Raw genomic sequence first — 27,775 nt, forward strand, 5'->3', positions numbered from 1 at the left:
CACATCATGCTCTGCTGCTTTCCCCAGTTCTTTGGGGATGTTGGATGGACTGTTTACACTGTGTATGGCTCACTACTGTCTTCACATCCGAAAGGGACTTTTGGAGAGAGGCACAAATAGCTTGTCTCCCAGTAGTGCAACAGGAGAGGGCAAGCACTATGTCTGCTGCCAGGCTGCTCTAGAGAGCTCAGGGGCATGGTGGTGCCCCTTTGGTTTTAGCAGACTTTGTCAAATTTGAATGTCCAAGTGAATGCCCTGCAATCCAAATTGTAAGATTGAATTTGCAAACTAAACCTGCAGGATTCTCAGAGCCTTGGAGTTTTTACAAATCCACTTATTTAACAAACAACCGAACATTTAAAAAACATCACAGTTGTGACAAAACCCAGCAACCCTGTTCTTAGCTCACAATGCTGCAAGCTCTGCTTGTGTGTGTGTGTGAGAGGGGAGATGACAAGATAGGGCTGTAGTATTATCTTTAATGCTTTGACAGTTGTGTAGTGTTCTCACTAAGCTGCAGTAGTCTGAGCTCTTGTTAACTTTTATGCAGTGTGGCTGTTTGCCCAAAACTGAGTTCCTAATAAACAGCGATATGTATTGCAGGATGTCAATCCACAGTTCAGTTAGGAAGTAAATAATAATCATGATGTTTTCAAATACTGTATTCAAAATTTGAGCTGTTGCTTAGTTGCGATTGTTCAGGTAAATCTCTTGATATTGCTCCATGATTGGATGAGCTGCAAATATTAGTGTGTGTAAAGACTGCATAGGCAGTTCACACAGTACTATTTCTACTAAGCTTTGAACTCAAACTAATCCCAACTGGAGCTTCAGAATTTTCTCCTATTCAGTCCTATGTTACTCAGAATCTGGTAAGTTCGTATTGTGCAGGGTACATCTGGGCAAATAATGCAAAAAATTGTCCAAAAATATTCATTGTAATTTTTCAATGAATTCTCTTCTGATGTGTTCATGCGCCTTTTGTGAATTGCTTTCAGTGAACATTCAAGTCATTGAGTTTTACCTTTAAATGTTTTTTTCCCCAGGAAATCTCATTGCACAGTTCCACGTCTGAATATTGGCAGAAACAGAAATTTTAATTTGTGTGCATATTTGCAGTTCATCCAGTCAAGGAACAGAAATACCCTGTGATTTAAATAAGCTGTTGCAACTAAGTAACACAGCTCAAAATTTGAATGTGTGTGTACAATCCATAGAGTAAAATATTTAAAAATATCATGATTATTATATACTTATCCTCCTACCTCCTGGATTTGTGGGAAGACTATTGGTTAATATTGGTACAGCACTTTCAAAATATAAAGGACTATTTAAGTGTTAAGTAATATTATGCATACATTATATTTACATACTCTATTTATGGTGTCTTGAAATATTTAGGTTACTGTGCATAAGCATATGAAGTAGAGCTGCTGATATCCTTTGTATAGTGAATGTATTCTAAATTTGGTAGGATGCTGCATCATGCCTTTCTTTGAAATCTCTGACAACAAATGGCATTATTATTCTTTTTCTAGGATGGAGAAAAAAGCATGGCCTGTTCTCTTCATACCATAAGATGCCCCATCTTTTAGTCAGTTTCCTCATGCTGTCTTAAAAACAGTTATTCTTTTCAATGTCTAAGCTAAAGTCGAGACTTTGAATTATCAAGAAACATACTGTGTCAACTGTTAAGAGTCTCAGAGATATGTGAAGATGCCTTTTTAAATTTCAGAGCGCTCCACTTATGTGGTTAAAATAAAACGGCAACATTAGTTGCTTGAGGCTTCTAAGTAAAGCCTGGGCTATGTGGGATCTGAAGCTTTGTTTTCTATGTTTTGAGAGACAGATTTACTTTTAAACATTTTTTTGGTATGTGTTATTGACACAAATTTTACAGGGTTAGTAGCAATTAGATATTGATAATACTGCCTAAAGCAGTGGTTCCCAAACTTTAACAACCTGTGAACCCCTTTCACTAAAATGTCAAGTCTCGCGAACCCCCTCCTAAAAATGAATCTTTCCGGGGATTTTCTCCTTTACCTGAATATGAAATATAAAAGTAGTGATCTGGGAAATATAAAATTTGTTTTTATGACATGCTTACACACTATTTATTATGAATTATTATTGATAATTACAGTATTTTTATTACATTATGAAAACAGCAACACTCTTCCAAGTTCTCACTTTTGCAGCTTGTATCACTTTGAATAAGCCTGTTCTAGGACAAGACTCCTATGTTTCATCAAGCAGTATCAGATGTGAAACAGCATGAAGGTATTTAAGAAGCCAACTCAAAGAGTTCCTCTTACACAAGCATTCAGGTCTTGAGCAGTTCAGACAAACAACGCACGTTACAACAAAGCTTAAACTTGTTCTTCATAAGAATTTAAAAATCAATACTAGCTGCCTATTTAATTTTAAAAACAGCAAAAAATATCCACCTCCTTTTCCATTTCTTATAAGGAGTCTTGAAGTTTAAATCTCCTCAGTGTGATAGATATGCTTGTTTTGATCTGCTTAGCTCTTGGAAGTCCAAGGCTCCGGGCTGCTGGCCCCCTGCTGTCTGGGGTCCCTAGGGACAGCTCTGTCCGCCATTAGGGAATTTTTTCCCGAGAACCCCCTGTAACATTTTGCGAACCCCCAGGGGTTCACGAACCCCAGTTTGGGAACCACTGGCCTAAAGGCAGGTATAGTGTAGGCTGGTATTGTGTAAGCTTTCTCTGCACAGCTTGGTTATTGGTTCTCAGGACTATCTTGCAATCAGGGTTAAGAATTATCTCTTTTGGAGGGCTAGAGGGGAATCTGATCCACACAGATTTGTTCAGCAAAGGGCAAAAAGTTCTGTTTAAATATAAGTGCTTTATCACAAAAGTGCCTCTGCAACGGTTATTTATCCCTATACTGTAAGAGGCCAATGGTGTTCAGAATTTGTCATCTTGAGTTCTGGATACCAACAGCTTATCCAAATCGGCAGGCTGGAGGTTTAGGCTGATCTGTCCTCAGGATTTTCTTTCACTTCACCAATTTAATTCCCAGTTTTTAAGTCCTACTTGCAGCAATCCTGGTTTTGTAGTGTCAAAGCTCCTTCTGAGCAGAGGCTGACAGTCACAGGACCATCTGTGCTGGTTTTGTGATTTTTAGTAATGCCCACTGGAAACTTATCAGAGACCTTCACATCCATTTCACTTGTGATATCAAAATTAAATCTTTATATTAAAATATGAAAGGCTGGTGCACTACAGCATTGCACCACTTAAGCCTTCACATCCTCACCCCAAAATGTTTATTTTTTACATTAAACCCAAGCTATATTATAGTAGACATTAGGACACTGAATATAGCTTTTGTGAGAACAGTCTTTATTGAACTCCTCAGTGACATATCAAAGCCAAATAAAACTAAAGAAACAAAACTCTCTAGCCAAATGTTCCTGCTAAATTCCTTCTTGTTTTGAAAAGATTTTTATTTATTTTCCGATTACAGAGAAATAGACAAATGAGGAGTAATGGCTCTCAGGAGTCTTTCCAATGTTTAAAATGACCCCGATAACAATACAGATCCAAGTCAATAAGTGTAAAGTTGGATATAATAAAGGAAAGAGAAACTGGAAAGTGTGCATAACTTAATCAGTTTAGATTGTCTAAGCACATGATATTAAATACTTTTCTGAGTGTATCTAAATCCACAGGTGTTAATTTGATGAATATTATCCAGGTTTACAGCTAAACAATTTTAAATAATGGCTGTTCAAATCATGTTTAAATTCCCTAGCCCACCATGAGCCACTAAGTATGTGTCTCCTCTTTATGTCCCCAATTCAGCAAGGTACTGAAACACGTGCCTTATTTTAAGCATGTGAGTAATCCCATTGATTTTGTGCTTAAAGTTAGGCACACACTTCAGTACCTTGCTGAACTTGAGTCTATACAAGTGCTTTGATACAGATGTGCATGTGTTTTTCTCCTTAATATATGTGGCAGCACAAATAAATGTTCAGTGATGGGAAAAAATAAATGATGTTTATATACAGTATTCAGAATGGCTCACTTGGTAGTACACCCATCTTCCAGCCTGAAGAGTATGGGTTCATTGAAGTATACTGGAGCTATCTACTTCATGTAATCCAATTTTTTGTGCCATCCTTCAGATGAGGCTTCAAACATAGGTCTTTTCTAACTATCTTTGATGGCTAACGTCCTCATGGACATTAAATATATATTTTCCAAAAGAATACAGGAGAAACCCAAGTGTTGTAGCCAAGGTTCTTCTTCAAGTGCTTGCTCATATCGATTCCAATTAGGTGTGCGTGTGCCGTGTGCATGGCTGTCAGAGAATGTTTTACCCTTGCAACACCCGGTAGGTCGGCTGTGGAGCCCCCTGGAGTGGCACCTTCATGGCGCTCGATATATGCCCCAGCCGACCCAGCACCTCCTCAGTTCCTTCTTAGTGCCCATGACGGTGATTGGAACTGTGGAGTCCTGCTTCGCTTCCAGTGCCGCTCTCCACTCTCCCTAGCATATACCTCGTAGTTAATAGTTGCTAGTTTATAGTTATAGTTGTTTGTTAGTTATAGTTGGTTTACTTAGTGTTAGTGGGGTTGGGGAGGTCTTTCCCCTCCTCCCCGATTCTTCTCTTGGGCTCATGCCCAAGGCTCCGGGATTCAAGCCCTGCGGTTCCTGCTCTAAGCCCATGCCAATGGGCGACCCCCATGACTCTTGCCTGAAGTGTCTGGGGAAGTCTCATCAAGCAGAAAAGTGCAGGATTTGCAACGGGTTTCGTCACCGGACTAAGAAGGAGTGGGACTTTCGTTTAAAACAGCTCCTCATGGAGGCGGCTCTTAGCCCTCAGCCTCCTGCGGCGCACCAAGATCCGGCACCGAGCGCTTCGTTGCACAGCGCTCCGGCGGCAGCAGTAGGAGCGGCACCACGGTTGGACTCTGATCGAGACCCGTGGCACTGATGCTCCCCAGCACCGCAACCGACATCATAGGCCAGGCACAGCTCCCATTCTCCTGGCCAGAAGCGGCACTGGAAGCCGGAAAAGGGTGGCCCACCTCCACAGAGACCAGCCTCCCTGGAACCACCCGTGGAGATGCGTCCCGGAGGGGAGCGCCTAGGGGCACAGCCTACGACCTCGGCACCGTTGACTCCGGCCCCGAAGGGAGAGTCGCTGAGTCAGGTACCGCTGGACTCCCCAACACGCAGTGTGGTTGAGGTCCAGTTGCCGTCTACCCCGGATACTTTTGCGGCTGCAAGAGATCTTATTGCCATGATGGCATCGGGATCCCCTCAGCCACACGCCAAGGCCCCGGTGCCTCTATGCGCGGCACTGTCCCAGGGCAAGCCGGCCCTAATCCACCCATTGGCACCATCGGTCAAGCCACAGCACTGTTCCCTCTCCTGCCGCCGCTCGCAGTCCCGGCACCGCGCTCCTTCGCGGTGCCGGTCATACTTGCAGCACCAGTTATACTTGTGGCATCGCTCCAACTCCCGTCGCCGGTTCCGGTTGTGGCACGCCTCTCATTTTGGAGTATCTCCTGGACCTAAAACAGCAGGGCCTGGCGGCATCCTCTGTCAGAGTTCACCTTGCGGCCATCTCGGCTTTTCACCTGGGTGTGGATGGCCACTCTGTCTTTGCCAATCCCATGGTTGGCAGGTTTCTCAAGGGCCTGGACTCTCCTTACCCCCAGATTCGACAGCCAGTCCCCACATGGGACCTTAACCTGATCCTCTCCAGACTCATGGGGCCCCCGTTCGAGCCGCTGGCCACCTGCTCCCTCCTCTACCTCTCCTCGAAAATGGCTTTCCTTGTCGCTATCATGTTGGCGCGGCATGTCTCCGAGCTGAGAGCCCTTACCTCGGAACCACCTTACACGATCTTTCATGAAGATAAGGTGCAGCTTCGGCCTCACCCACCTTTCTTCCCAAGGTGGTGTTGGCCTTCCATATCAGCCAGGACATTTTTCTCCCAGTTTTTTATCCAAAACCGCATGCCAGTCGCCAGGAACAGCGGCTGCACTCCCTCAATGTCCGTAGGGCCCTCACCTTCTACATTGAGCGTACAAAGCCGTTCAGGAAGACGACCCAGCTCTTCGTTGTGGTGGCGGACCAGATGAAAGGCCTCCCGGTCTCCTCTCAACGGATCTCTTCATGGATCACGTCCTGCATCCGCGCTTGCTATGATCTGGCTGGTGTACCAACCCTGCCTGTCACTGCTCACTCCACAAGGGCCCAGGCCTCGTCTGCGGCATTTCTGGCCCAGGTGCCAATCCAGGAGATCTGCAGAGCTGCGACTTGGTCCTCGGTACACACTTTTGCTTCGCGCTGTGCCGTCATCTGGCACGCCAGAGACGATGCGCGTTTGGTAGAGCGGTCCTGCAATCCACATTACTTCACTCCGACCCCACCGCCTAGGTAAGGCTTGGGATTCACCTAATTGGAATTGATATGAGCAAGCAAAAAAACGGTTACTCACCTTTGTAACTGTTGTTCTTCAAGATGTGTTGCTCATATCCATTCCAAACCCGCCCCCCTTCCCCTCTGTCGGAGTAGCCTGCAAGAAGGAACTGAGGAGGCGCTGGGTCGGCTGGGGGTATATATTGAGCGCCATGAAGGCGCCACTCCAGGGGGCTCCACAGCCGACCCACTGGGTGTTGCTAGGGTAAAAAATTCTCTGACGGCCGTGCACGCAACGCGCGAACACCTAATTGGAATGGATATGAGCAACACATCTCGAAGAACAACAGTTGCAAAGGTGAGTAACCGTTTTTTCCTATTCTATGAATAAACATGTTTTATGTTTTTGTGTGTCTCCTTTTGCCTGAACTGTCACTTTTTTTGCTTAAAAGTCTTTTGGAGAGCATACATTTAAAACTAGTTCTATTGGGTTCTTTTCTGTAAAGTTCATGTTATGTGACTAGTCCTGGATTTTAACTCACTGCTTGTTTTCAGTCTGTGATGCTCAAGCATAAACCTGGTTTTAACTGTGCTAGGATTGGAAGTTAATAAAGTCTGAACTCTAAAGTCTTTCCGTTAATCACTGCCACTTTGAACTCTTGCAGTGGCAAAGGAGTCAGCCTAATTGCTGGAGGTTTATTTAAAAAAAAAAGTTGAATCTCTTACAAATCTGCCAAAATATTATTTAATTTCTCTGGAGACAGGAGTTTATTTTTGTAGAGTAGGAATTGGTTTATTTTCAGAAGATTAATTCTGCTTTGTGCCTTTGTACTGCAGCTACCAGGCATTTTCCTCTGGCACAAGTGCCAGAATTGCACCCAGCTTTGTTAGTAAAATAAATAAAACTATTCTGAATAATGGAACAAGTTAATTCTTTAAATATTTACATGGGCAGGTGTTTCACTTTATTTTTCTTTGTTTTAAAGGGATGATTGACGGCACCTAGTGAGAGAGCGGAACCTAGCTTTGCTTCTAGTCTTATTGCTAATACTCATATATCAAGCTAGTTAAGGGAATGAATCCCAGAAGAACGAAGTGAGTAACAGTTAAGGGTCAACCATCTCCCTGTGCGGGTAAAACACACACGCACACACATCAGAAAGTATTCCACAGAGGCTGAAACAGCAGCAAACCTTGTCTGTTTTTTGTTCTCTTGATGCAAGGGTTTCTCTTTACTAAAAGTTTTAAGTCCCCCACTCTGTTTCTACAGCAACAAATGTTTGTGCAACAGCTCCTAACACCCCTTTCACTCCACCTCTCTCTCACACACATACATTCTTGTTGAAGCCAGTACAGTCTCTGGTCACAGTGAGTGGCCAACTGTCTTGTGAGATGAAAGAAATTAATATAATATGGCTAAGAAGGATTTGAGAATGGCATTGAAAAGCAAGCTGCTTTTCTATGCAGTAGAATGGGACTAAAAGAAAATGTATGATCTTGAAAGAACAGCAGAGAAGAGCTAGATGTTCTGATCAGTGTCATGAACTGTGCTCCTGAATTAGTGAAGAGACCAAGCCAGACAGAAACATCATGTCTTAAAACTCTGTATTTAAAAGTAGTGATGAGCCTAAAAGTCCAGATCTGAAAACACCCCCCCCCCAATATTTTGGAGAAGAGGTTCAGGATCTGAACGTGGATCCAAACATAAATGTATACGCCTAACTGCATGCACACGTATAGTAACTGCTTTGCCAATAATCAGTTACCAGTATGCATCTAACTCCTCCGCCTATTCTGCTCCATCAGTAATGCCAGCTTTGCCCACCCCTTTGTTACTTTCTCAGTCCAGCTTCTCTCACTTCAGCCCTTTCTGCATGGAACACTCTCTTTGTACATATCTGTAAAGCCCCCTACTTTAAATCCCCTCTTCAAGACCCACCTTTGCTGCCATGCATACAAGACATTAGCTGATTAAGGACAGCTAGGTTGAGGGGCAGATGGGGAAAGTTTCTAATGTTTTTGTAAATATATCATTATTTTTAAAAATGCATGTGTATATTTGACTGTGTCCCTGTTCCTACATCCTTTGTGTTTCTTTTATCTTTAAAAATTCTGAGCTCTTGGGGGTAGAGTCGAGGGCTTTATATGTTTTTGTACATTGCAAGGCATAGTGGGACCACTGGCTACTACAATATACATATTAAATAATAATAATTGGTTAATTGGATGTGTAGTTCCTGCAGTTAAAGTGCAGTCAGTGTTGGGAACTGAAAATCTGGCTTTTAATCTAAACTGCCTACCCTGTAGTATTTGTGTGCCAGAATCATCCCCCTCTGAATCCCCTCCATTCCAACTCCACTGGCCTTCATTCTTCTTTTGACTGCTCCATCCCCTCATTCATTCTTCCATGCCACTTCATGTGACTGGAACAGACACCTAACTCCCATATGGCTGGCAACCTCCCTGTCCTCTAATCCTCTCTGAAAACTCCATTGTTTCTATGATTCTTCCACCATTAACCTTTACTCTTATGTTCTCCTCTACCACTTGCATATCAGACCTTGGCAGATGAACTAAACAAAAATAACCAAAATGGATTGTAAACTCCTTGGGGCTGGGACCTTGTCTTATTTTCTATGGGTAAAGTGCCTGTTACATCTATGATACTGTATACATAATAATGCATATGTATATAATAATGATACGTAGTAGCTATATAGCCTTCATACAGTTTGAGTGCAACACAAATGCTAGCTAATTATTCCCCTGATCCTGCAAAGACTTATGCATGAGCTTAATTTAAAGCATGTGAATAGTACCATTGAACTGAAAGTTAATTTAAAGTTAACCATGAATGTAAAGGTTTTCAAGATTGGGGCTTAGTATAGCAATATTATATGTATATGTAGCCTAAACTGCAAACTCATATGTGTATCCTATATCTGAATGGTTGGCAGACCCTTTGAAGTGTCCAGTCAATGTATTTTATAATGTTAAAGATTACAATACGTGAATTTTTATGTACACTTTTATTAAAGATATAAGGCCCTGAAACACTAAAATAAATTTAAAAAGCACTACAATATTGTAGCAACTTTTTCACAATATACTTTGTGGTTCTGAAATAAAATTGTACTTACAGGGATCACTGGTATGAAAATAATATTTTCTATTTTTTAAAATAAGGAAAGGAAACAACATAGGTGTTTTTCTAAGAGAAGGCAGAAAACCCCACAAATGACCTGTTAAGCAACAGAAACTTATAATAAAATATAAATGAAATATAAATGAACAATTCAGTTAAAAAGTTTAACAAATTAGTACCACAGTTGAATTTCTTATATTATTAAAAAACTGTGCCCAACCCACAGAGGAAATGCTGGTGATTGATATCATTGTTATTCAGAATATTATAAGTAACATTATCTGTTGTCACAGATTACAGAAAAAAATTCCACCACGTTATTTGTTTTTCTTTATATTTTGGCATAGTTGTGGAATTTAGATTCAATTACACTTTGGGTAAGCTCTAGTCAAACTTGAAAACATTCCGGCTTTAAGATAATTCTTTCCTGGGTTTTTCAGTTTTTCTTATATTGTCGGTTTAAAGATAGTATGACATGTTGATTCATCTTTAGATATTTGTGTGTTTTCTGTATCTCCTCTGTGTACTGTGTAAGTGCATTGTATTCAGGAAAAAAAGCTTCTGGATAATTTCTCCTTATAAAAGCAGAAGATGCTTCAGTTGCTGTATATTCTGAGATGCAATTTCCCTATTAATTATTGGGGGTTGAATAAAGGAAAACTAATTATACTGTCAGTTTAATTTCTTTGCAGAAATACTAGGCTGTTTTAACCCACTGATCTCTCATCACTGGGAGCACTTTGGTACCATTTCCAGATGTCTATCAGTGTCCAGAAAGGTTTTCATTTCAAAGGCAGCACTCTAACACAGAGAAATGCAATAGCCTGACACGTTCAAGACGATTTCGTTTGGATTGAATCAAAGAATTGCTGTAAACATTGACTAGAAATGTAAAAGGGCCATTGAAGGTTCCACACAAGCCATTTTTTGTTTGGTGAATTTCACATTTACCAGTCCTTCTGCTATGGGATACAGTGGCAAAGGGAGAATCTAATGTAGTATTCTGAAAGTACTATTTGAATGCAAGAGCTGAAAACATTATGCAGGGCTTATTGTATCGGTCAGCACAATCAAGTGCTGTATTCTCTCCCAAACTGTAAGCAATAAAAGTAGAGTTACACATAGTAAAAGCTGTAACTTCTATAATCAGTACTACTAGTAAACTTTCATTATTCTGTGAATGGAAAAAGTCTTTGATTTCATATATGCTGAGCTCATTCATTAGCATGGCTGCAGATGAAAGGTGCTTTACGATTGTAATGAATTATATTATTAGAAATATTTTTAATCATTTGAGCTAAATTGAAATCAGGCAGAAGAGTTCTGATAGCAGTTTGTAGAGTAGTTCTCTCAAGTTTGCTAGATTCTCTTGAAAATAAAAACATAGGAGATATATTGGAAAACTAACACAGCCATACAGTCATTTCTCTGCTTTGCCTGGTGTGTCCAGTTTGATCATTAGTAGCAGGATATTTTTTTCTAATATTATTAGATCCCAGGAATAGTTGCATTCCGAACAAGTTATAATCAATCTGAGCAATTGACTTTCCTACCAAATCGCGCAGATGCCATCTTGCACATTGCAAAGTGTAACTAATGCACTGCAGGTTGGGTATAAAAAAAATGTGAACAAAAACAATTAGGGTTCTTCATTTTTCTAGACCAGTGATAGAAATGTAAGAAACAAGCAAATTCATTAGGGAAAATCGGATTTGTCTAAATAAAAAGATAATTATAACATTACATTATGCTCACATTTTGATGCTCTACAATAGTTTGATATAACATTAATGGTTTATGTGTGGAGATAAATATTTTCCTTTACTTACAAATATTTGGTCGTTTGATATTTCTGTTTCAATACTGTATAATTTAACATTTACTTCATACTATAACTATTCATTGCAACTTGGATCTGATACTTGCTTCATCAGTCAGTCCCAGAGATCTTGTCTCAGAAGCATTCTTTAGAGCATGAGTTTCTTCCTATGTTAGATTTTATTGCTTGCTTCTGGAATATAATCTAACGGAATGCAGACTAACACAATCCAATAGCTGGAAATAAAGATAATGCTTTTTCAGGGGTCACATAAGCCTATTCACATTGAGAAGTGCTCATTCATCTGAAATTTTTCATGGTTAGCAGATGAATAGGATGATTATGAAAAACAGGCATTTGTGCCTTTGTATATACCATAATACTTCACTACATGCATGTCTTTAAAAAAATAAATCATATAGTTAAAAGATCTGTTTCATATTTATACCGCTTTTTGAAGATATGTAAAAAAGCAATACAATGCTAGCATGGCATGAATGAATGGCATGAATCCCAAGTCAGCAGCCTTTATGCCTTTTACCCCACAAAGCTGTGCGACCATTGAAATTAAATCCAAACAGTCTGTGTCAGTCATTATTGAAATGTTAGGCTTGACCACTGGGTTATTCCCAATATATTGTCAAGATTGTTATAGGAAATTTCATTTTAACTGGAACGAGCAAACTCAGCCTGGCTTAGCATCTCACCCAAAGGGACTGTACATTTCCTTGCAGCTGTATCCCACACTCCAGGTGTGACTCTGGTGTCCACACTGAACTTTAGTCCAATTTCTGATTAGTGGCTTGAATCCACAGACTTCTGGCACTGCCAACAAAATTTAATTTCTATTAAGAATTCAGTGCTTCCCTTAGCTTAAAATGAGTATTTATTTCCCCAAACCATCAGAGGCCAGAGCAAGAGCAAAATCCACGGTCTTCTGGATACAATATAAGCCAGGTATAGCGCTGGCAGCCAGTATAATGAATACCTATTCTTCTGCTAATGACCTCACCCTTGACCAGGAGGAAAGAGACACTAGAGAGATGAATGGTGATTCATTCTCAGTGCTGGGGCTGGTCCTTTGGTAAATGACGTGTTTAGGAAATAATGCAGACTACCGTTCAGTAAGTCTGAAACAAAAAACAAAACAAAAAGTTTCATTTGGGATCTTCAGCTACAGTTGAGTAATTGTCCTTGGTAAACCCCTTAAGTAATTAATCAAGGAAATTACCCCTCATCACTAATTATTTATTTTCTCAAGCTGTCAGCCTTGATTAAGCTCATCTTGTTGCATTGCTTAAGGGGAAAATTGTGATTCAAATTTATGAGGTTGGAGGGACAAGCCTTACCAGAAAAGTGGCTCACTTTAAGATCTCAGCTTCTTTACCCCACAAACATGCCCTGATCCTTATCTTGAGGGGGCTGAATGAGCACGACTGAGGGTGAGAAGATTTTCTGTGTTCTTTTGCTCATTGGCCTCTTCAGAGACTGTTTAATTTCATTTGTGAGTTGGACATCTGGACCAAGATCAATTGCTCATTTTTTGCAGGCCACAGAACAGCTGTTAATGGTAACCACTTTTGGTCACTGCTGATGTGGGTTGGATAAACACTCTTTATCCATTACAAATCTTGTGAGCCAGCCAGTCACTATGAGCTTTGAAACAAGTTAATGGAGAACATAAAAAAAATGGGAAGAGCTGATGATATTTATACATTTTAAATATAACTCTTGCAGCTTTGCAATCACTTAGAATTTCCTCGTTCTCTGTTTTTAGAGGATTACCCCAATGGGACATGGCTTGGAGATGAAAACAATCCTGAGATGCGAGTCCGTTGCCCCATAACCCCAGCTGACATGCTGCATATCAGCACCAACTGCCGCACAGCTGAGAAGATGGCACTGACGTTGCTAGATTATCTCTTCCACCGGGAAATTCAGGCCATCTCCAACCTTTCAGGGCAAGGGAAGCATGGGAAGAAGCAGCTTGATCCTCTCATGATTTATGGGATTCGCTGTGAGTATAACACTGAAGTTTCTGATCTTGTGCTATATAGAGAGATTTCCATCTGCTTTGTCTGACAATTGAGAGCAAAAGAGACAAACAGCTAAATCTTTAGAACCAAGTGTTCTAAAATGTTCATGCACATTCCTTTTTTGGTTTATTTGTCTCAATATTTTTGGGTAGGCCTTCTTCTCAGTAATGGCAAATGTTATTACCTGCTCAGGTATTTGTATAAACAACAAGGAGTATGCATCTCTTGACTCCAATCCTGCCTCTCCTTCTCCCCCTCTCTGGTCTTCTTTCCCCCCCGAAAAAACCAACAACCCATAGTAATTACATTGTCCTCTGGACATCACACATTAGATACAATGTTGATTGCCCTTTACTGAAATAAGAGTGGAGCCCATCTTATTTATTCTGGTGCCATCTATGCCTCTAATTTATTTAGTCTAATTTCTGTATGAATAAAGCTTCCATTGCTGTGGCACCTATGTGCAGTCATTAATGCAGCTAATCACCTCCACCTGCTTGTTGCTCAGATATTGCATTATCTGCTCCATGCTCTGTATTTTTTGTGGCTCCATTTTGAATTTCACTATAGGAAGTACAATCCCGGAAAGATGATTGGCTGACCTGGTAACATTATTCTAGGCAGCAGCCCAAGCCTACAAATACGGTCAGGCAGGTCATGCATCAATCTGACCAACTCCTCCTTTACTCTGCAGTTATTTTGGTCTGCACATTTGTTTTTAAATAATATATTTTTATGTGGGAGGGGAGGGGGTAGCTCTAAAGAACTACAGCACTTTATAACAAGTCCCGGGGGGAGGGATAGCTCAGTGGTTTGAGCATTGGCCTGCTAAACCCAGGGTTGTGAGTTCAATCCTTGAGGGGGCCACTTAGGGATCTGGGGCAAAATCAGTACTTGCTCCTGCTAGTGAAGGCAGGGGGCTGGACTCGATGACCTTTCAAGGTCCCTTCCAGTTCTAGGAGATAGATAAGATATCTCCAAGTCATGGTCCAACTTCATTTTTCTAATATCTATGTTTTGTGAAGTGTGGTTCTGCTCTAAAAAGTAACTTCATTATGTTACTTCTTGAGTTATTTTTGTAACAGACATTTATGCTCATTCCCCCATGTAACACTGAGCATACTTTGCAAGGTTTTGATTTAACAGCAGACATTATCTTCCAAATAACATGCTCTGCTCCCCTCCCCTCTATGGTACCAAACTAGCTAATCCTAGGGAAACCTCGCTAGCAGGCTAAGTGACAGTAGATTCCAGAACTTGCAGTCAGTGGAAAACCTGGACAAAAAGTGCATCAAATTCAAAATGTGTTCAGGCGTCAGCTCAGATGTATTTTCCTTCGGGTGAGTTGTAGACAATGCTCTGCCTCCCTGCTTCTGCCAGTCTCACTCTTTGGACAGACAGCTGAATGTAGGTGGCATGATGGAATATAGAGGACGTTTGAAATTGCTCCTACAGTGGTGCTGAAGCACAATCGTCTTCCAAAGAGCTGGGCTGAGACTGTCCATTTATGTTGGGCCCAATCCTTTTCTCACTGAAATAATTGAAAACACTTATCTTGACTTCATTGATAGCAGGATTAGGCCAATTATCTTATTTAGAAACATGTTGTGGGTATAGATCTTATGCTGCTGTAGTGTAGGAGGCAGGTGGATCAGTCCTTAGAAACACCACATACAAACTAAAATGCTTCTTTCCATTTACTGTGGTCAGCAGCGTAATGATAGGATCTGGAAACATAGAGAATTGCAGGTTTTAAAGATTCTTGTTATATCATGACAGTTTTCACTGTGTTTCTCATAGCCCATGGTAGGCTGAGTAGAAAGACATTTATGGGGAATAGTCTTGGTGAATATTCAAACTCTGGATTTGTTTTTTAAGTTATGAAAACATTAGAAGTAACATTAGAATTGTACTCAGCTATCCCAAATGATCAAATTAAATTACATTCTGTAAGATTTGGGTGTGTTTTTTGTTGCTGTTGCCACCAGACAGATGTTTTCTTAGCTTCTATTTATGGGAGTATCCTAAAGGACCAATTTAAATTAGTCTGCAGTGGGTGTTTCCTAGAAATCTCTTGAGCTCTCTTTTTGGTTTAGGAAGCCACTCTGAGTTCATACAGTTCACAGGTACAGAGCATACCAAATGTAGCACATTTCTAGTTGAGAAATACCAATCATGGTGATAACTGAAATAATGAAAAAAAAATCAACTTGTTTTTGTTGGAAATATAAATACAGTTCACGTAATCAAAATAATATGAGCTTGGATCTCAGTTTTGACCAGCTGGAAACAAATGGGGAGTGTGGATTGTCTGGATGGTTTGGCTATAAATTCCAAGTGGAACAAACACATTTTATTTTTTATCAGTATGTATCGTTTCAAAGGGTGGACCTCACTCAAATTGAGACGAAGGAAATTGTAGCAGGCTCACTGCAGTTCACACAAATGTTTCCCTACTTTAGGGAAAAGTTAAATATCATAAAGTGTGTGGTTTCAAGATAGGAACTCTTTGGATGATATGGTTCATGTTTGAACTATGGTTCATATTGTCTCTCCTTGTCAGGATGAGTGTTAGGAGGCTATCACAGGCCTACAGTTTTGCAATGTATGTTAGGGATATAGACAGTTTTTTTCTGTAGCTTTATAGGTAACTAAGATGCTGTGGGAGGTAGATTATGGTACATAAAGTGTCTGAAATGTTCTTAGACATGGGTGATGGACAACCTGATTATTTGAGTAAGCAGTAGGCACCATGCTGATATGACACTATGGTTACTAGCAGGGGATTACTCAACCAATTGTTTGATGACAGCAGCCAAGTTGACTTTATAAGTATAGTTTACAGTTTACATTTCAGGCAAGGTAAACCTGCAAATGCCTTCTGAATAGTTGAAATCCTGACACAAGCTATAGCACATATTGGGTACCTCTGCTATCCATACTGTCTAAAGCAGTGGTTTTCAAACTGGGGTACATGTACCCCTAGGAGTGTGTGAGCTCTTGTCAGGGAGTAAGTGAGAAAAATCCTGTAATGGTAGACAATGCATTTAATTTAGTAAGACTTGGCAATCTAATCATAGATATATTATGACTATCTCAGATGGGGGTACATGGTAGACTACATTATTTGGAAAGAAGTATGCGGCCTAAAAAACGTTGAAAGCCACTGGTCTTAAGTATACAGAAATACTAATATTAACGTGGAATTATATGGGGAACCATTGAAAAAAATGAGCAACATTCCTGATTGAAACAAGCTTTATAGGCTACAAACTTTGGAGCAGAAGACTGAATTATGCATTCCTGAAATTATTTTATGTAGTTCACCTACAGAGCAGTACAATGGGAATAAATTAACGTACTGGGATATTTTTGTGTGCAGTTATTATTTGGAATGCCAGCTAACTTTAATCTTAAAAAAAAAAAAAAAAAACAACAAATAAAGCCTGTTTGAATTTTTCGGAGGAATTCAATACTGCATCATTATATTTCTGCTAGCACAATGCAGAGTTACCTGGAGAAAGTCTGTGGAAAGTGATTGCTAATGAGCCTGATAGCACTGTTCCTTCTTCAGGCTGGACTGAGTTTGGGAAGTACGCTCCTAATGGCCTCATTTTGTTGGTGGTGATGTCACCTGACTACTGTGGTGGGGACCAGTGGGCTAAACTAGAAATATCCTGTTGGACTTGCTGCATTGTGGCCTATCATTGGTTCAGTCTGTAAGGGAAACAGAAGCCTTTAAAGGCTTTCACAGTGTTGTTTGATCATGTATAAAATGTGTTGGTGGCTCTGTAAGGGCTAATAAGACCTACAGATAATTTTGTTCTTGCAAATTTTGGAGACCTCTTCAGATACTTATGCAATGTAAATGGTACTTTTCTAGGTTACTGCATGTAACACTATTATTTTCACAAGTTTTTATAAGCCTAAATAGGTTTTGTTTGAAAATTTGTTCATAAAATGAAGGGGGGGAGGAAGCAGTGTGCTTGCAAAAAGTGCACATGCAACCCCCTTATTGAGGTGTGCAAATCGGACTATTGTAGCCCTAAGTGCTCTTTGTATGTGCAATTACCAGATTTGTATCTGCAAAGCAGGCTTTTGAAAATGAGGCTCCTTAAGTGAAAGTGTGTGATCATATTGGCAATATACGACTAAGCTGATATAATTTAAAAGGGAGATTCTTTGTAAAAGTAGCATTGACTGAAGTTAGGGGTACTTACAGCATCTAAAACAGAGGTCTATTGGCTCCACTCAGTGTCTAGACTAACATGTTGCCTTTGTTCTGGAACAAATCCCCATGCATCAAAAGAAAAATACACTCCCTAAATATAGACTGTTGCAAGAATACCCACATAGAGTTTGTTTAGGGAATCTGAAAGTGATTGTGTGGTTTGTGAGGCTTAAAATAACATAGCCAAGGCATCATAAAATTACTACAGCCCTGAATAGGGGCGAGGGGACCAAGTAACCTATCCAAAAAGGGGTCCAATACTAATGTGACTGGCTCAGCTGTAATGATTTCATGCTGTAAACTTGCATATCATCACTGGTAATAAGTGAGTGAAAATGAAATTCCCTTTTGGTAGCTTGTTTATTAATTGTCTATAACGTAAGTGAGCGTGTGGGTGACTGCATATCTGTAATGACTAGGGTTGCCAACTTTCTAATCGCACAAAACCGAACATCCTTGCCCCGCCCCTTCCCCTAGGCCCTGACCCCGCACTGCCCCTTCTCCAAGGCCTCGCCACTGTACCACCCCTTCTCTGAGGCCCCGACCCCACTCCATCCTCCCTCTGTCGCTCACTCTCACTCATTTTCACTGGGCTGGGTCAAGGGTTGGGGTGCAGAAGGGGGTGCGGGCTCCAGCTGGGGGTGCAGGCTCTGGGGTGGGGCCAGAAATGAGGGGTTCAGAGTGCAGGAGGGGGCTGGGGCAGGGGGTTGAGGTGTGCGAGGGGGTGAGGGCTCCGGCTGGGGGTGTGGGCTCTGGGGTGGGGCCGGGGATGAGGGATTTTGGGTGCAGGAGGGGTCTCTGCACTGGAGCCGAGGGGTTTGGAGTGTGGGAGTGAGCTGAGGGCTGGAGAAAGGGGTTTGAGTGCGGGAGGGAGTGCGGGGTGCAGGCTCCGGGAGGGAGTTTGGGTGCAGGAGGGGGCTCAGGGTTGGGGTTGGGGTGTGGGCTCCAGGAGGGAGTTTGGGTGCAGGAGGGGGCTCAGGCTGGGGCAGTAGATTGGGGTGTGATGGGAGTGTGGGGTGTGGGCTCTGGGAGGGAGTTTGAGTGTGGGAGGGGGCTCAGGGCTGGGGTTGGGGTACAGGAGGGGGTGCGGGCTCCAGGAGGGAGTTTGGGTGCGGGAGGGGGCTCAGGCTGGGGTCAGGGGTTTGGAGTGCGGGAGGGTTTGCGGGCTGCAGCAGGGGGCTCAGGGCTGGAGAAGGGTGTTGGGGTGCGGGCTTTGGGAGGGAGTTAGGGTGCGGGAGAGGGTTCCGACCTCGGGCAGGAGGGTGGGGTGCAGGAGGGGGTTCAGGGTGCGAGCTCCAGCTGAGCGGCACTTACCTCAGGTGGCTCCCAGTCGGCAGCGCAGCGGGGCTAAGGCAGGCTCCCTGCCTGCCCTGGCTCCCCATGGATCCCGGAAGTGGCTGGCATATCCAGTTCCTAGGCGCAGAGAGGGGCCAGGCGGCTCTGTGCGGTGCCCACTGCCCACACCTGCAGGCATTGTCCCTGCAGTTCCCACTGGCCTCGGTTCCTGGACATGCCGGCTGTTTCCAGGAGTTGCGGGGAGCCAGGGCAGGCAGGGAGCCTACCTAAGGCCTGCTGCACCGCCGACCGGACTTTTAACGGCGCAGTCAGCAATGCTGACCAGTGCCGCCAGGGTCCCTTTTCGACCGGGCATTCTGGTCGAAAATGGGATGCCTGGCAGTTCTAGTAATGGTTCATAAACACCCAGGGTGAAACCCTGTCCCCATTGAAGTCAGGGATAAAACTCCCATTGACTTCAGCGTGGCCAGGATTTCATCCCTACAGTTTATCAATGATGCACTGAAAGAAATGCAAAGCCCTGCAGTGTCATATTCTCTTGGCCTCACCAGTCTGTAGACCAGCTGTCTTTTATTGCTGATGTGTTGTTCCATAAACTCCAACAAAAACGAAGTACAGCAGTAGAGTGGGAACTGAATCATATCATTGTCCTCAATACGCAGTTTGCTGCTGCTCTGTGCAGTAATACTGTGCTGCGTTTATTTTAAACTTACATGAAGATCTAATGTCATCAGTCAAGCATATGCCAATCATAGCTAGCAAGTTCAGGTCATCATGGAGATCTTTTTGGTTCAAGTTTCGTCTTCCAGTTTATCAGTGGAAAGATCTTCCTCCCTTTCTTTTTCTGGGGAAAAAAATAGCCAACCAAATCTGTATTTAATAGAAAATATTTTGAAAAGTATAGTATGCAGAAGCCACTTTTTCCAAATGAAGGGATGAATGTTTATTAAAAATTCTTGATATATTGCATAAATTCTGCCACAACAGAAAGGCAGAGTTTATCTTTGGAGGTATATATTTTCATTTAGTTGCTTGTGGGGTGGCAGTGGTAGTGGAGAAAGAGTTTTGGGCAAGTAACCAGAGCAGTTTAAATATACTATGGCTTTAAGTAGCTCATTACTTCAGCCCTACCAAAAATGTAGGGATTTTCTGGTGAAATATGATCGAAGAATGCCAGCAGTTCGGACTTTCTTTATTGTAACTGAAAATGTAGGCTTAGCTCTTGTGAGATTTTACAATGGCATCTGTAAACATGCTTTTTAAAAAAAATCCCAAACTCAAAATTTGTACTGTCAAAAGCAAGAAATGCAATAAAATGATGGATTGCTAAATGGCTTTACTTGTGATCTTAGAAAATACTATAAAAGAGGGAATTTGTTGTTGGTGATGAGCACTAGTGGAATAGCAGTAGTGCCTTTATAAGTCACTTTCAATATTTCACAGTTCTTTTAAATTATCTAACAATATAGATAAGCTGTAAAATGTTAGTTACTGCCTGAATGTGAAAAAGACTTGAGGTTTTGCAATTTTGTAATCATTTTCACATTAGCAAACACGATAGCTATGAAAACAATTCCATTATAAAATCCTCTCTCTCCTAGCTTGAAACTTTCTGGAAAATTTCTCAGTGTAGAAAGTTTAGGCAAAATCTACACAGCCTTTTTCTGAAAGGAAGTAGAAACTAAATCTGAAAAATGATGAGCAATACCAATGTCGGAAGTAAGGGCATTACATTAAAAATGTCTGTGTAATGCTGCAGAGAACATAGTCCTGTTCTGCTGAATCTTGCCCCCAGCCTGCTACAGCACAAACGGTTGCTGACTTCAGTTCATGGGTTAACATTATTTCATCTTGAATACATCTGTGTGGAGATGTTTAAAATAGCACAGATCTACTGCTAAAATTGAAAACACAGATTATATGGCACTATCAAAATATATGTAGGAAAACAAGCTTCCACATTTTTCATATTATGTTAAAGTCCATCTGCGAATCTGTCTGATTCAGAGCTATGCTATAAAATGTGTCTTTTCTTTTTCACTTGGCATGTGGCTGTTACATTTTTTTTTTTTAGGAAAATCAAAATCATACGATAGGAAGAGACTTGGTTACCAAAGTTTAGTACTCTTGTTAGGTCATACTCCTAATACCGGTAAAAGTAAATCCGTCTTTCTAAGTGACCAGATTAGCTCAAAGAGTGTAAACATAGTGCCTGATAGAAAAATGAACTATAGGTTTGCCTGGTCCAGGAGAAGTAGTGTGAACAGCTTAATTAGAATTAAGCACCCTACTCCTTTACAAAATTCATTAACATGACCTTTCTTCTCACGATGAAGAGGCAGCTCACCCAAATCTGTGTATTAGGAAATGCATTTGATTTGTGCCTGATTGTGTAATTTGTGCCAGTCTGACCGGTGTATGTATATAGACATTCATTCACATAACCCAAATATATGTTACAAGTTGTGCTGGTCTGAGCAGCTCATAAATTAAAAACGTATCCTGCCCCAGCTTGCATAGCCATGCAGTGTGTGGAGAGGCCCTGCAGGTGAATTGTGTGCCAACTGCATTTGGGAAAAACTGAGCTGTAGCCAATGAACTACACAGATCACTGGACAAAAACTCTGCAGAGGAGAGCACAATGGGCTCAAGCAACTACTAAAACACTAGATGGCTATGTATAATTGTTCTGCTGCATGAAATGTGGACTTCTTCGCTTCTAGCCACCTACATAATTACCCCCACCAAACCTCTTTACTTGGGCATTGCACAGTTTACAATGACCTCAGGATGGGAATCTTATAAAAGTGAAGGAAGTGATCAAAGTGATTCCATGTACTGGGATTTCTTTTATTATTTTTTGGCCTTCTCAGGAAATATATTTGAGTATTATAAGCTGTGCATGTGATCTTGAATATCCAGATCTATGACTGAGGAGGCTACCCTTTAAATATTAGCATCTTGAGCGGTCAACAAGTTGTCATTTAAAATACACAGATCACTATTAATTTATTGTGTCAGCTTCAGCCTCTCTTTTTCTGAGGATTTTGGTCTTAACAATAACATAAGTTAAATCACAAATGTTTCATGGGTCAATTTCATCTTCAGTAGACACTGAACATTTAATACCAGAGGAGGAGCAGTAGAAAGTCCTGCATTCACAGACCATAAGCCCTAGTACCACTACGCCAAAGTGACTGCTTTATAGGTTACTGCTAGTAGTTGCCATTATTATAACGATTTAATAAAGGGCTATCAAACTTAATTTATAAAATAACAGAAATAGAAAAGATCCCTAACCATTCTCCCTTTCTCCTTCTCTTTGCTCTCTCATCTTTTTATGTTTTTTTTGGCACCCTTTAATTTTTTCCCCTCACCTCTATTTTTATGTTGTCCTTTCCTTTCCATGACTCTGCACTGCACCACGTGTGATGTATGGACACTGATTCTATGCCTTGTATCAGTCTCTGCATGATGGAATATAACCAGAAATACAGTTTAAAAACACCTGGACCAGATAAAACAAATGTAGCCACAAGCCTTTCTTGGGCCCAACACTTGGAGCCATGCATGCGGCACTTGGATTCCATCAGGAGAGCTAGAAACTCAAGCTGGTCTCATTTTGTTTAATGTCTTGTTCTAATAAAATCCTCATTAGAGAGCTTAAATGACTCGTAGAGCAATCTGTATTTTATACACCAGATGAACTGTGTAGGAGTATGTAGATTTGAGATAAACTAAAAATCTTGCTCTTTAAAGAGGGTGTATATTTTAACTGGGGTGAGTTAATACTCTAGGGAGCCCACTGTAGAAGGCCATGTCAATCATGTTTTAAAAAACACCCATCACATTGATTTCATCTGATCCTTAATTCCAAGATCACTGGCAAACAAAAGAGAGTGGGTCCATATTTCATACTTAAGTCCATAGCTGGGGTATTAGGGAGAATAATGAAGGAGTGTTGGGAAAACAACAGTCCAGTGGAAAGATTGGGTACAATTCAAATTCACAGTGTTTATATCTAGGCTCCATTCATTAGGATAAATTTTGGTGTGATTTTTCCTTTCTTCAACCTGTGGCAATGACTGGTCATTCCTTGTCAGCCTCCTGCCTTATAATAGCCCTCCAATGGCTGGCACTCTAATAGAACCTTAGAGTTACGAACTCCAGAGTTACGAACTGGCTGGTCAACCACACACCTCATTTGGAATTGGAAGTATGTAATCAGTCAGCAGCAGAGCCGGAAAGAAAAAAAAAGAAATACAGTACTGTGTTAAATGTATACTACTAAAAAAAGTAAAGGAAAAGTTAAAAAAAGATTTGACAAGTTAAGGGAACTGTTTCTGTGCTTGTTTCATTTAAATTAAGGTAGTTAAAAGCAGCATTTTTCTTCTGGATAGTAAAATTTCAAAGCTGTATTAAGTCAAAGTTCAGTTGTAAACTTTTGAAAGAACAACCATAACGTTTTGTTCAGCGCTATGAATATTTCAGAGAAATGAACAACCTCCATTCCCGAGGTGTTTGTAACTCTGAGGTTCTACTTCATATAGTATCCGGACATACATAAGGGGCAAAAGCAGGTTTGGACATGGTGCTTTAACTACAGTCAGTTTACTGAACAGAAATAAGCCGGGCAAAAAGAAGCAAAGATATAAAAGATGCACACTTTCTTTTACCAATAACCTTTCCTGTATTCTAGAGTAGCCCTTTGAATCCAGTGTCTTAAGACTGTGTAATGCAACAAGTGCAGGCAGGAACTGATGTTGATCCAGATGTGGTGCCTCAGGATGGCCTTTAAGTCTCCCACTGATGTGAGTTGCCTTCAAATATTGTAATCTCATATTACAGCTACTAGTTTCCCAGTATGCCTTGCTCTTAAAGGTGCCACACACAGAGTAATAATAATAGTGTGTTTTGTGAGTCTCCGTCTATGCCGGATTCACAGAGGATCTGAGTCTGTTACAGCCCCAGCTATAGGACATGTGTGTCTACACTGGTGAGCTGTTTTTAAGGCAGTGGGAAGTGCTTTTAGTGAGAGATTTCTTCTACCAGTAATGCTTTGAGCTATGGCTGTTGGAAGACACACCATTACTTCTGCTTGCCCCCTTCAGAGCTTTTGCTGTTGTCAGATCCCATAGTCTATCTCTACGGCTGTCAGTGTGTTATGTCATGGCTTTGAGGTAGGGGAGTGCTATCATCTTCATTTTACAGACAGGGAACTGAGGCACAGAGAGATTAAGTGCCTTCCCAAGGTTATACAGCAAATCTATGGCAGAGCGGGGAATTGAACCAGGTCTCCTGAGTCCCAGGCGAGTGCCCTAATAACCACTGCTATGGTCTCCCTGTCTAATGAACCAGCCCCTTTTGATAGCCTCACAGCACCTGAATCATGGTTCACTCTTGGGTCATGCTCTATGGATTCCCAGTTAGCAGTGGTATTTACTACAAAGGGACTTGAAAACAAAGGAAAAAGGAGGTGGAGGCAATGCTGGCCTCCTCAAATGGAGGAGAGTGCTGGTTAGCATTGAGCCATTCAACAGATCTGTAAAGAGAAAGAGAAGAGGTAAAACTTTTTGTTGCCCTCTACCCCCAAACAAGCCCCATTATTTTTTGTAGAGTGTCTTAGGGGCGGGAGCTGATGCCACAATGCTGCTTTTTACAAACACTTCCCATTCCTTACAAGGAGCTGCAGAATTTTTCTGGCTTCAGTTGTGGCTTCAGTTCCAAATGGCTCCTCCTTTGTAAATCAGTTAAATGTTGCCACAGGGAGGGACATGATAACCCTTTTTTGGGGTAGGCAAGAAGATGATAGGCGAGCCTATCAAGTTTATCTCAGCACCACAGTTCTAATAAATGGCACCAGTGCTGGCATCTGCTTATAGATTTGATCTAAAATACTATAATTTTATACTGGCTGGTGTTCCCCTCTTTTCTGGGTACTTGTATGGATTACATTTACTTTTCCTGGCCAGTTACTGTTTAATAAACTGAAATTAAGGCAGCAATTTCAAGAAATAAATTATTGGCAATGTTTTTTTCTCTCCTTCCCACCCTCCCTTTCCCTGTTATTTTGCATTACACTAATGGAGAATTTATTTTCCGCATCTGAGCACAACTGTTTAGCCAGTCAATCATGAACATAATCTCTTTGAGCTTGATTGCGTATCATATGCTATCAAGAAGCCATCCGTTCATAGACTTGTAGAAGCTAGAGACGGAAAAGACCTCTATTGTATTAGGTCATCTACACCCTCCATTTCCAGCCAATACAGGATTGTTCCATACCGTCTGTTCCGACTCCAGTACTTTGGTCAGACTAGTTTTAAATATCTCAAGTGCAGGAGGTTCCCCCCCCACTGCTCCTGGGAGGCTGCTTGTGTTGTAAAAGGCTTCAAACTAGGTTATGAACCCAAAGATAATTCAGGTTTAATCCTCCATCCCCCCTCAGATTTTGCATGTCACTCAGGCATATACAAGATCAGTTTACAGCAGGGAGAACAAAGATTGTTTGGGAAATGCTGATGCCTTTAAACATGAGAATTGTTGCTGCACCTGGATGGCTGAGAGGAAGAGGAAGAGAGTGCTCATTTTTTAAAAATGAAATCCAGTCAGCTCTTGCATTTTTTTAAGCGCTTGTGTGCAACACTCTCCTTCACTGCTCTTTGCCCGCTGCAAACTTGCCACCTCTAATTAATAATATGTAATGTGTTGCATCCTAAGAGCTTCTTTACTGTACATGAATCTATCCAAAGCCATGAAATTACAGATCGAATGGAACTGTGTTTGTATCACAGTTGTTCTAATCACTACTTGCTTTGGGTTAATTCTTCCATATGTGGAACTTTTCTAGAGTAATGACTATTTATTTAGATTGCAGAACAGTTACCAGAGTAATGGAGTGGCAGTGTTGCTTTAGGGCAGTGGTCTCCAACCTTTTTTATGCCCAAGATCACTTTTTGAATTTAAGTGCAACCCAGGATCTACCCCACCCCTTCCTTGAGGCCACACCCCTTCCCCAAAGCCCCACCCCACTCACTCCATACCGCCCTCTCTCCCTTGCTTGCTCTCCCTCACCCTCACTAACTTTCACCGGGCTGGGGCAGTGGGGTTGGGGTTCGGGACGGGGTGCGGGTTCTGGGCTGGGGCCGAGGGGTTCGGAGTGTGGGAGGTGGCTCCAGGCTGAGCCTGGGGCAGAGTGTTGGGGTGCAGGAGGGGGTGCAGGGTGCAAGCTCTGGGAGGGGGTCCGGGCTGGGGCAGGGGGTTGGGGTACAGGAGGGGGTACTGGGTGCAGGAGGGGGTATAGGGTGCTGGCTCTGGGAGGGGCTCAGGGCTGGGGGTTGGGGTGCGGACTTCCGCCAGGCAGCACTTACCTCAGGCGGCTCCCAGTCGGCGGCTCAGCGGGGTTAAGGCAGGCTCCCTGCCTGCCTGCCCCAGCTACACGCTGTACACGCTGCTCCCAGAAGGGCCCAATGTACCCCTGTGGCTCCTGGGGGAGGCATTTAGCTCTGCACACTGCCCATCTCTGCAGGCACTGCCCCCGCAGCTCCCATTGGCCACAGTTCCTTGTTCCCGGTCAATGGGAGCTGCGGGGGCGGTGCTTGCAAGCAGGAGCAGCGCACGGAGACCCCTGCCCTCCCTCCTCCCACCCAGGGCTGCGGGGGCATGCTGGCCCCTTCCAGGAGCGGTGTGGGGCCGGGGCAGGCAGGGAGCCTGCCTTAGTGGCAACCCTGCTGCACCACCGGCTATTAGCGGCTGGAGATCGCAATCGACTGGGATAGTCTCCAGGATCGACCAGTTGATCGCGATCGACCGGTTGGTGACCACTGCATGATTCTGAGATGTGCTTAGCACTCTCAATCCTCATTGACTTCAGTGGGAGCTGGTGTTTACTCACTATTTCTCTGGCTCAGGCCCTGACTAAGCAAAGTATCCTAACAGTGCTTGAATGGATTCTGGAAAAGAAACCTTTACTTAACTATCAAAGGCCTTGTAAATGACGGAGCAATATTTTTATCACAGGATTTAGAAGACAGAAAGCATCTATGAAAACATTTAATCCTTATTGTCACGGTGAGAGGAAAAGCAGTCCAGCCACTGAATACAGATTGTTCGGTTGTGCAAGAATTAATGTACATCTCATCTGGAAAATGCATTGCTTCATGCAAAAAAAGTTATGATTTCATGAAACTCATAAATTGAATTCCAGAAAGTTGCATAGCCGTTTCTCTCAGGCTTGGAAACCTACACTTTTCCTTTTTGTTTGTTTTTTGTTTTGTTTTGAAAGGGTTAAACAATGAACTCTGAGATGCCTAAGGCTGATAGTTCCACTGGTGGTAAAATGTATATAAATTTATACAGTGTTCAGATTTCTGTCATGCCAGTCCTTTCCAAACCCACAAGCTCCTTCGGAAGGGGAGAAATTTTCATTGTTGATTCATAAGTTAGTTTTTCTTGGCGGCACATATGGTGGCTTTTGCCATCCAGATGGAATTCTGAGACACTGTGGAAAGGGCTTATGTAACAGGATGTCTCAGAAAGGATTTTAAATTATATATATTTTAAAGTGACAGACCTACATTTTTCCATCAGCTTTGCTGCACATTGTGATGTCAGACTAAATTGTGCTACTTTTTCCAGCATAAACATAACTGTTTTTTGTTAATTTATCTTTCAATATGTGGATATCAGAAACTGTATGGAGCATGGCTGTTGGCAACAGCTCCTTAGAATCAGAAATATTTATTTTCACAAAGAAAGCACTGTCATTTCTGTTATAGGTGATTCCTCCTACTTAAACATCAGGCTTTAATTTCAAACTGTGGATTGCCCCACACAGCTGTAAATTCA

The 27,775-nt window shown here is 41.9% G+C and overlaps 1 protein-coding gene across 2 annotated transcripts in view; it reads left to right on the forward strand.

Moving 5' to 3' along the window:
* Positions 1-27,775, forward strand: part of LOC113409654 (protein BANP) — a 251,306-nt gene that overhangs the window by 86,125 nt on the left and 137,406 nt on the right. For both annotated transcript variants that reach the window (XM_026663811.1, XM_026663812.1), the window contains exon 7: positions 13,143-13,382. In XM_026663811.1, coding sequence (XP_026519596.1) covers positions 13,143-13,382 — 240 coding nt within the window. The remainder of the gene's footprint in view (positions 1-13,142; positions 13,383-27,775) is intronic.

The sequence above is a fragment of the Terrapene carolina genome, unplaced genomic scaffold (genome assembly GCF_002925995.2).
Source record: "Terrapene carolina triunguis isolate 2854851 unplaced genomic scaffold, T_m_triunguis-2.0 Scaffold33911, whole genome shotgun sequence".
Lineage (NCBI taxonomy): Eukaryota > Metazoa > Chordata > Testudines > Emydidae > Terrapene > Terrapene triunguis.